The sequence below is a fragment of the Anser cygnoides genome, chromosome 10 (genome assembly GCF_040182565.1).
Source record: "Anser cygnoides isolate HZ-2024a breed goose chromosome 10, Taihu_goose_T2T_genome, whole genome shotgun sequence".
Taxonomy (NCBI): Eukaryota; Metazoa; Chordata; class Aves; order Anseriformes; family Anatidae; genus Anser; species Anser cygnoides.
The window spans coordinates 11,491,721-11,502,183 of record NC_089882.1 but is presented as its reverse complement, the minus strand read 5'-3'; the positions used below and the strand labels follow the sequence as shown (position 1 = coordinate 11,502,183).

Here is a 10,463-nt window from a genome sequence, read left to right as displayed (position 1 = left end):
CCTTCTTACTTCACATGGAACAAGGCTCCAATTCGTGAGTGTTGAAACAATCACTCATTGCTCTTCTTCAGGGCTATGTTAAATTACAGCAGTAAAGTAGACAGTAGCTGGTAATCTCAGGGCCTGCTGTATTTACCCTGTTGTGGTCTAGTACAAACTGCCTGTGTACACACCTTACAGTGCACTGTACTGTACACACTGTAACACCCTACAGCTTTGACATCATCTCATTACTGTAATACGCAATAGTAGGGAATTTCTCGAAGATGAGGAAAATACTGCTTTTTTTTTCTGATGACTAAAGGGAGGGAGGGAACTTATTAAATAGATGCCTTTGAACAATGCATTGTGTATTTTAACAGTACAGAGGGTAAGATAGCTTGGAATCAATTAAAATTATCCAGTAAGCAAGTAATGAAAAAAAAAAAAAATTATTTGAGTCAAAGCATAATTTACAGATGAACACCACAAAAGCTCTTGATTCAACTTCATTTGTTCCCATGTAGAACCTTTGAGTATTGGAAATAAATTAAACTAACAAATAAATGTCTTAGCCACAAGGAACTTTTATGTGATGTGATTTTCCACTGCATTACAACTTAATGTGAAACTATAAAAATAAGACACTATTTACATAATATATTCATTTGTTTGCAAAACTGTTGGTTAATTCATGTTTTAAGTTACATGATAAATTATACAGCTCAGTCACACTTTACAAACAGTTAAAAGATAAAACCCTTCTGACTATAAAATAATGTATCTCATGATCTGACTATGCCAATTCATAGTACTTCCCAGAATTTGGGTCAAAGTAACAGTTCAGACATGGATCATACAAAAGAGTCAAGACTTCCTCATCTTCTTCAGCATTGAGGTCATCTTCACCTGTGTGAAGTGTAAAAAGTAAGAATAAATTACTTTCATTCACTTTGAAAAATAACATGGAAATAAATACCTTTCTATCAAATGTGACAGAATTTCTCTTTAAATTGTATAATCTTTTGACTTTTGAATTGTTACCTTCAAGATAACTGCAATTCACTTTCTTTTTTTTTTTTTTTAACATACACTTCTGAAGACTTGTCTTTAGTTGAGGTGAAATGATGTCATTCAGAGTTTGCTTAACAACTGGACTATACAAAGTCCAAGAGAGCCGTTCATCAGAAACACCTTTACTCATAGTGCATCAAAGTATTCCTAAGTGATATTCTTCTCAACGTTCACTTCGGAACTAGAAAGACAAGTCAATCTATATTTAAGGCCTGTAAGAATCAAACTATGTATTATTAGTACATTCTATATGGAAACCCAGAAAATTAAGCAGCACAAAGATCTTTATTTGAAATATTCTTGCTTATCATGTTGGTCTCACAGTGACTGTGTTGAAGTGTGTTAGCATACTGTGTAGTATTTATAGGGTATTTATTATTGCTAGTTTTACATCTGTTACATTTAGGTAGTTAAGTATATTTCATTAATTGTTCTTAGGTTGAGGAAGAAATCATGTGACAAATAAGTCTAACAAACTTACAGCAAAGTCAATATTGTTGCAATAAATGTGCTCATATTGACTTTTCTTTGACAATGAGCTCTTTCATTGTAGGAAGCCTAATAAAAGCCAAAGCTAGACTAAAAGAAGATACGCGGTGTTATCCTGAGATAGCACATTTAACCATGCATGTAAAGGTATATACTCCAATTCATATTTTCAGATGAGGTTTGCTAGTCATAAATAAAGATGTCTGAAAATTAAAATAAAGAAAAACTCTTTTTTTTTTCTTTTCTTTTTTTTCTCTTTAGTAGAGCAAGGTAGTGTAGTATCCTAACGGCTCATAACAAACCAACTGTAGAACTTCTAAGAAATGCAGCTGAAAACTACCTTCTATAGAACCTGTAAGTATTTTATTTCCTCGTGTGTTTTTACCATATTGCTTAATGACATCAGAATGTCATAAAAAATCTTTTTTATTGGAGAAAGATGTTAACCAGGGTGAGTCTCTGGAACTTCAGATCAGAATGTGAAAATAAATTTTCAGTTCAGGGTAGTGACTGCATACTGCTCTCAGTTACACTTATTTAATACACACCAAGTGCATTCCTTTTTATGATGATGAAAGTTTCCCCATGGATTTCACTCGGTTTTTACCCACTGAGAAACAGGATGGAATTCCATGGATGAAAATTTAGCAGCATTTCATATCAGTAAAAGGAAATACTGCCTTTTGAGCGTCTACTCACAGTAGAAAGCAGTCTTACTACAGGCAAAAATATGAACTCCCTATTTAACTATATTGCAACCTGATTTTTCAGCATTCCAATATTTTTAAAACAGTGACAAAAATTTTGCAACTTACAAGTCTCCCATTGATTACTTTTAACGTAGGGGAATAGATAAGAATTGGGTCTTCTTCTGCTTCACCTGCTCAATACAGTGACAAAACAAAGTTCTGGTACCTCAGATAACAGAGTCCTGAATCTTTCAGACAGTGTATTCACTTGTTTCTTACACTCAGCTTGTAAATTAACTCTAAACATATGGGATTTTAATGTGTAATTTCTGATATAAAAAATCTGTACAAAAAAGCCTGCAATATCGGAGAGGAAATAAGATTTTTCAGACAATAAAAATTTTAGATCTTGATTGTCTAAAGCTATGTAGAATCCAAGGATGTTTTTAGGTTATAAAAGGTTTAGGTAGAAATGAATTCTTAGCCTAAAATACACTGATCAAGCCAGACAGATTTTTATTATAGATGCTTTATATACGACAGGAAATCATAGCTGAATGCAATCTGTATCTGGAATTTCACCATAAATGTTCTCAGGCTGCTAATACAAACTGAATGCTTTGTATGCCCTAACACTTCATAATAAGTAATGGCCTGTTATGCTAACGGCGGCAGTTTCACAACACGCAGAATCTATTTACAGGCAGGATCACACAACGATATATGGGTTAGTTACATTATCTAGAGACCAGAAAGTAGGTTGGTGCATTTAATGCGTACAGAAGAAGTACGTGCTTTATTGTTTGGGAAGAGATCTCATTATTGTTCCCTCAATAGCACGAACAAATGCAGTCAGAAAGAAACTGGCTCTCACTGTAACCAGAAGTAAAAAGGTAAAGCTCATTTGGTGCCCTCCTTGCTGTTGGTCCCGTCACCAGACCTGGCAAGCTAAAAAAGGTTAACCGAGATACTTTGATTGATGTTGCTTTTGGGAAAAATGATTCAGTGCAGACAGTTTGGGGGAACCAAACATCTTTTCCTACATTTCACATGACGGTAAACAAGCAAATGGTGTTCGTGCATCGTTCCCTCACAGAGCTTTACTTTTCCACCTGAAACCATATTGTTATTTCCACTGAATTCTTACTTTTATTATTTTGTGTTTCCTGTCTATGCTTCTCCTCAAAATCCAGGGCCAAACTAACCGACAAACAAGTGCATTTCAAAGAACATTTCCCTAGCTGCTGATGCTCTGCCACCATCCATTCTTCTGGGGCCTAAGCGGCTCAGGATTGCATGAAAAAACCTCTTGGCAGTTTAATATGAATATCATAGTGAAAGCAAAGTGGAAGCTTTTGTTCTTAAATCACTGTAAAATTAAACAGTATTTTCTGCAGCTGTTAAGGCTAGAAAATAACTTGATTTTAAATGAAAACTTGCCAAAGTCTGTGATATACTTTATAAAGGGATGAGTACTTTTTTCTTCACTTGAGCTGAAATAAGACTGAAGACAGTACCTCTGAGAACCTGTCTAAAAAATGATATGCTGCCCCACTGAAATCATGGAGCTATTGTTTTTATAGAGAAAGGATTTTTCTCTACCTGTATAAACCTGGATATCAAGGAATTGAGGCAGGCAGCAGCTTTTTCTGAACATGGAAACAAACATACAGATAAATGTGTTGTTATTTGGACTATGTTAACACTAAGTGTTTACATAGTCACCAGTCTGAAGAACTAAAATAAATAGTTGCCTGTTTCACAGAAATACAATTTTTCTTGTATTCTAGCTTTTAATATTAGAAAATGGTTGATAGGAAATCTCACTGTAAAATATGGGGATCATAATCCCACCCTGGTGGAGGTCAATTGCTCAGAATCATCTGTCAGGAAAAGGGATGCTGAAGAGAACAGTGCTAATATTTTCTCTGATATGATCCTTGACCATTGAACTACAGTGCTCAAATCTATACTGTAATTATGTACTGCAGGGTTACCATATGAATATTGTCAACAGCTGTGGTCCCAGAAAGAAGTCTGTTAAATGCTGTGGTTCCTGCAGCACTATCTTTAGACAAATAACAAGATACAATGAGGTAAGTTTCAGAGAATTTATGACTCTGCCTTTGTCTCTTACTGTGGAAACTTTCTTGTGTGACTTGTTATCTAAAGGTAAACGACATTTTCTATGAGTCAGGAACATCAATGTCCAATAAAGGAAAAATCTATTAAAATTTATCATATTTATCAGTTTAAATTTTGCTCGATTATCTTGTGAAACATGTCAAACACAAGACTACTTCTCATTACATCTTCCCATTTAACTATGTATTATGGATGGTGTCACTATTAAGAAAGGAACTCAGTAAAATTTTTCAGAAATTAATTACCTTTTCCTCCAAAGTTATGCCTCAAACTAAAGATTTTTTTTTTCCAAAATACAAGAATTAAAGAATTTTTGGAAATATACTAATGCTACTTTTCTTTAAGGATAATTTTAAAATGGCCATCTCAGATACACTATGCCTCATTGTGGATTTTCAGTACTCATAATATACTTGTGTTATACTGTGATACTTGGTATACTGGAAAACTGCACACACACACACACAAAATCTTGTGACACTTAAGTCACTTGCCAACATGCGAAGTAACTTATTTTCTAATGTGATATTAAAAATACATATAATTAGGGCATCAGAATTTCCTGGAATGAATTTGAGCATTCAGTTTGTTAATCTGGTACTCAAGTGTAAGCAATAAAGCAGTTCTTTTGTCACACAAATACCTAACCTCAAGTGAAGTGATTAAGAAACCCCCCCACATTTATTCTGAAGTGTTAGAGACGTATAACAAGATAAGACCTTTTTTAGCATCTCTTTCAAAAATAATACTGCAAAATATCTAGTTACCATGGTCCATCAAGTCTTTTTTTAAACCAAGAGATCTAGGAAAACTCACAGTCTAATCTAATCTGATATGTGTGTATTATATGGCACCATGCTTTCACATAGCACTATCCCACACCCAAAGGTTTGTGTTAAACTTGAATGTATCGTTTATGTGAAAAAATGCATGCCAATTTGCTGTCAATACAGCAGAAGGACACATTTTTAAAGGATTATAAACAATCAGAAAAGTTTCTTGAAGATGCTGTATATTGTTTGGGTAAGCCTCTTAATTTGGCAGTCCTACCTCCCCTTCCCACAGGTGCTAAGACCACTTATGGATCTTCTCTGTTACTTAAATAGGGAAGGGTTTCTAGTAGTTCAGAAAAAAATCCAAACTGTTCTGTGTGGGGAGGAAAGGTAAAGGAACTGCTTTATTGTTCTCTCTTATTTGCTCCATCTTCTTGGGGAAATGAAACTTGATCATTTCAACCACTACAGCAGGTATTTTGAGTATTTGAAAATAAAAAAAATCTCCGTGAAGTTATTAAAACTACAAATATCATACATATACATGATCCAGAATTCAATTAGATTCAATGAAGGTTGCTAAAATAAAAAGCTATGGTATATAGAGATTTTCAGTTCTCTAAATGTGCCATGGCAGACACATCATTTAAAATATTTCAGCATAAAGAAAAATGAGTTTAGGAACAATTTACAAAACAATTTGGAATGCCTAGTGTGAATTAATAGGACAAATCCAAGATTTTCCCAGGTGTATCTATACATATATATATACTAGCTTTCTAGAGATAATCATCCAATTTTTAAAATATACAGGAATTCAAGCTTTACTGCAGCAAGTCTTGGATTTCATAATACTAACATCAAAACATTCTCAGAGACCTTTCACAAATTTATATCCAACACACCTTTAACTCAAGGATTACTGTCCAATTCTCTTTGGCTTACTTAGGACCCTTAACAAAACATATTATTTGATTCTTCAAAGCAAGGTCCCCTCCTGACAGCAAAATTCTGTTTTGCTGTCATAAACAATTACAAATACACATCTACAAAAAGATTCCTGATTTGAGGGCCATGATCTATTTCAGGCAGTAAATCACTAAGACAACTTCATCCTTAAGCAGTCGAAGTACACAGGTCAGATTTATGAGATTTCACATTGAATTCCCTGGACGTGAAAAAAAAAAGTGGGTATCTAACACAACAAAGAAGAAAAAAGGGTGTTTGAAAAAAAAAAAACAACAGGATATATGTTTTATTCTATTGTTGTTGACTTTCCAATTTCAGCCAACTTCTTCAGCATTCTCTAAGCAACTGCCATTATAAACGAAATCTGTAACACTTGAGGTGATGACTCAGCAATCTTTACTTAGGAAGCCATGCTGAGATTTCATTTAAAGATAAATTTGTATTTTTTCTTCATAATGGAAGTATTACATACATAACCATAGTTCTTCTGAAGATGAATTTTAGTCTTTGCATTCTTTTATTCATAGGTTTGCCATCCACACTATCATCAATTCCTTATTTTAAACAAATAAGATGCATTTTTTTATGAGATTAATCTATATCTAACCAGATTGTCAGGAAACTGACTGCGTAAGTTATTCTTTTATCAGAGGCAAATAATACTGCATGGAAAACTCTGCTAGCTTGCACTGAGAATAGTAACTCTGAACCCAAAATGTAGCAGTATAAAAAAACTACTGGAAAACAGAACCAGTGCTACAGAAACAGCATTTATAAATGTTGTCCTATCCAAGCCCTTTTCATTGTCTTCATAAACCTACCTGGAATACTCTGATTTGTTGAAGATTTAGTGTGCTCGTCCAGTTTTTGGCTTGCAGGAGTGAGGGGTGGACTGAACACGTTCAACCAGTCTCTGAAAAACACAAATCAAAACATCACTCTTTAAAGCACAGTTTGTGTTCCCGTTTGTTGGAATAATCTGATTTTTAGAAAACTTTCAAAGGAAACCACAGGTCGTCAAGTGTGATGAAACAAAATGAAGCTGGATTTTATTATTATAAAAATTTAGTTTATAGCTAATACAATTTAAAAAATTAAGGCTTTCTTCTTTAGCATTTTCACCTGTTCACACCGAAAACCTGTGTTCCAAGTCAGGCTGGCTTTGCAGATTTCAGCTGGTATTGCTCTGCCAGCCAATGCTGTACATGAGGTGTGATCCGTAATCCACAGAGCTGTGCCCTGCAAGCCTACGGGACTCAGGGGAGTCCTTGTCTGAGGAACAGACTTGGGAGAAGCCACCTGTGTTTGATGAGAGACTGTAGGGGTCCATGTGATTGAAAATTCTTACCATCCCTAGAGAAAAAGCCTTAGCACAATTGTAAGAGCTGTGTTTGTCCACTGCTTGGAGCTGCCTGTTATAGCGTGAGCAAGTGCTGTAACTTTCAGAGGCTGGGTGGTCTGTGGGCAAGAGCTGGGCATAGACACGAGAAACATGCCATGAACAGCGTGATGCCAAGTCAGTGCTCGTGAACTGTGGGAAAGATGATTTGTATAAAATAATTTACTCTTTGCAGTTCATTTTAACTTTTAAATTTTTCAATAAAGGGACAGAATTAATGATCAAAGCTAAGAATAACATGCTAACAGCTTCCTAGTGTTTTTAAGAAGGAAATACTGGATTGAATCAGAATATTATTAAAAGTAGTTGTTGATATTGAAAAAACAACCTTTATTAGGTAAACACATTATAAACATTAGTTTAGAACAATTTATTATTGTTATAAAATCTGTTATATGCTGTAAATAAAACATTTGTTATTGAGCACAACATAGTTTTATTTGCTGACCAGAAGACAGAGGACTCGTCTCATCACAGCTGTCACAGATCTGTTTTACTTCTGTGAAGAAAAAAGTTTTGGTGGCATCTTTATCACAGAGAAGGGAGTATGGAACTTCTTCACCTATTTAATTTAATAGGCAATTTATGCCTCTGCTGAACACTACTTTGTGATAGCTTTTAAAAATGATTTTCCCATTATCATACATTGATGTAAAGTTCAATGTTCATTTCACATACGCCACTTTATGATACACTGTCTTTGATTGCTACGGCTCAAAGAAAGGAAAACAGAGCAGTCCTTTTTATTGTTATTTTGTTATTGCTATTGCTTTTTTATTGCGAACTGAACTGCAGACTTTTTCACTAAAAAATTGGATGGGAAACACACGTATGAGAGTTCATTCATATTATACTACCAGAGAGAGAAACACAGCCCTGGAAGGACACATCTAAGTCACAAAGTTCAGGCAATCCTTGTGTAGTTGACCACATCTCACAATTCTTGTCATAGAGGAAACTGATCTCTGTACACGGTGCATTGCTGATATTTCATTACGTTCCCATCTCTCCTGTTCAGCATTTAAGAGGTTTAACACATTAAAGCCTCCATAGAACTAACTAAACTGAATGATCGAAATTGAACATATTGAACAGATTTCAAAGAACCTCAGTAAATCATCTTATATTGATAGAAGTAGATCCATCCTTTTTGACCAACCTTTTTCACTGCAAGGCAAGGGAACTAGATGGGAAAAGGGGTCTTTAAATTCCCCTGTGTTTGCTTCATGCCGGTGGGAACAGTGCAGCTCTACAGAGCAAATTAAAGTTAGTTTGGGATTGATTCAATTTATGTTTGGTCATGGTTGTTCCAACAGCTGGCACAAGAACATTTTACACGCAAACTTGTACTAGAGGCTGGGAAGATTAGCTAGGGCTGCGAAAGTAACTTCAGAATCCGCAGATTCCTCTAGAAAGGGTGAATTTTCCCAAAGCTTGACAGATTTCTTTACATTGCCAGACTATCAATTGTCCAACACCAAGTAAACAGGTAATGTACATCTACTTTCTGAAAAGCCTTGATGATCTCATGTAAGATGAGTTTCTGACAGCGAAATCTGGCAAGGCTCAGTCATGTGCTATAATTGCTAAAATATGCCAATTGCTTTTTTTTTTTTATTGTTAGTTTTTCTCTTACTTCTGGACTTGTTATGGATTCCACATCATCTCCTGCTGGCATGTACACATAATCTGGGGTGAATCAGGGGACAACCACCTATCTGTTTACAGTCAAAATGGAAAAAACTAATTTTCTGCCTCAGGAAACAGAACTGCTGGTGTAGAAATCCAGCAAGTAGTATAGCAGATTTAAAGGAAGAGATATTGATTTTTCCATCATTTCAATATGTAAAAAATATAGTTCAAAATTTTTTTTTTTTATACCATCATTCTATTTCCACATATATGGCCAACTTCACAACCTATCCTTCCCTGCTGTTCAGCCAATGCCAGTGAGAACTGGTACAACTAATCCACACAGCAATATCCTTGCCTAGACACCTCATTATTAGCGCTCTCTGTCATTGCTTACCATTTTTGCATTCCCTGAATTCACCCAAAGACTATTCATTTGCAGCAAAGTTTCAAAAGCTTCCAGGAGTAACAGTTAAGTACATGCATGTGATATTCAGTAGCATGGTAGAATTTATTTTCCATTTCTACCACTTGCACGTGTTTTTTGCTGCCTCATGCTCAGCCAACATGAAGCCAAACACTAATATCTGAACATGCTCACAGCAAGCAGTAAGAGAGCACTAAGCTTTAGCACTTACCCAATCCTCTACAATTGTACTGAAGCATAAAGTCAGTAAAGGCAACCTTTTTGAGTAACTGCAACAATTTTAGATAAGGCAAGGCAGAACTATTAGTGCTAATCTACATCTCCACTTCCCAAGCTACCCTTTCTTCCCAGTTCATTACAACTTAAAGACAGTGATGTTTGAGACACAGAGAAGGACTAAAGTATTTCTGCTGGGAAGACTGCTGAAGCTACGGTTGTGCAAGGACAGAGGAAAGATGGTGCTTGCTGGTAAAGAGAATTAACTCAGTCGGACTAACAAATGTTAGAAAAGTAAAGAAGCTTTAGAGCATACATGAAGTTCTACAGGTCTGGCACAAAACAGAAGAGTTTACAGATCCATGTTTTTCATAAAAAATAGGTATCAGATCATTTCTAAAAAAAAAAAATAAAAAGGAGTTTGTACCTGGAGAGCAGAGAGGATGTTAGTATGAAGGAAGGAAAGACAACAAGGCAATTATTTCCAAGGGAAAAGAATGATAACTCATTTACGGAACATGGAGGGAGGGTGGTAATCATTTGCCATCAAACCAGTATCTCTCTTATATTCTTGGTTCTTATTACTCAGGAAATTTACAAATTTCAGTTTGAAGTCTCATCTCTGCAAAGTCTTCCTGAAAGATAAGTCTGAGAAATCAAAGATGTGATGA

At 35.2% G+C, this 10,463-nt stretch overlaps 1 protein-coding gene across 7 annotated transcripts in view; it reads right to left on the bottom strand.

The window, feature by feature from the left end:
- Positions 1 to 548: 548 nt before the first annotated feature.
- Positions 549 to 10,463, bottom strand: part of CFAP20DC (CFAP20 domain containing) — a 68,905-nt gene continuing 58,990 nt past the window's right edge. For all 7 annotated transcript variants that reach the window (XM_067003201.1, XM_013180356.3, XM_013180359.3 and 4 more), the window contains 2 exons: positions 6,940 to 7,031; positions 549 to 888 (listed from right to left, as the gene is read on the bottom strand). In XM_067003201.1, the coding sequence (XP_066859302.1) occupies positions 776 to 888; positions 6,940 to 7,031 (205 nt within the window). In that variant the 3' untranslated portion in view covers positions 549 to 775. The remainder of the gene's footprint in view (positions 889 to 6,939; positions 7,032 to 10,463) is intronic.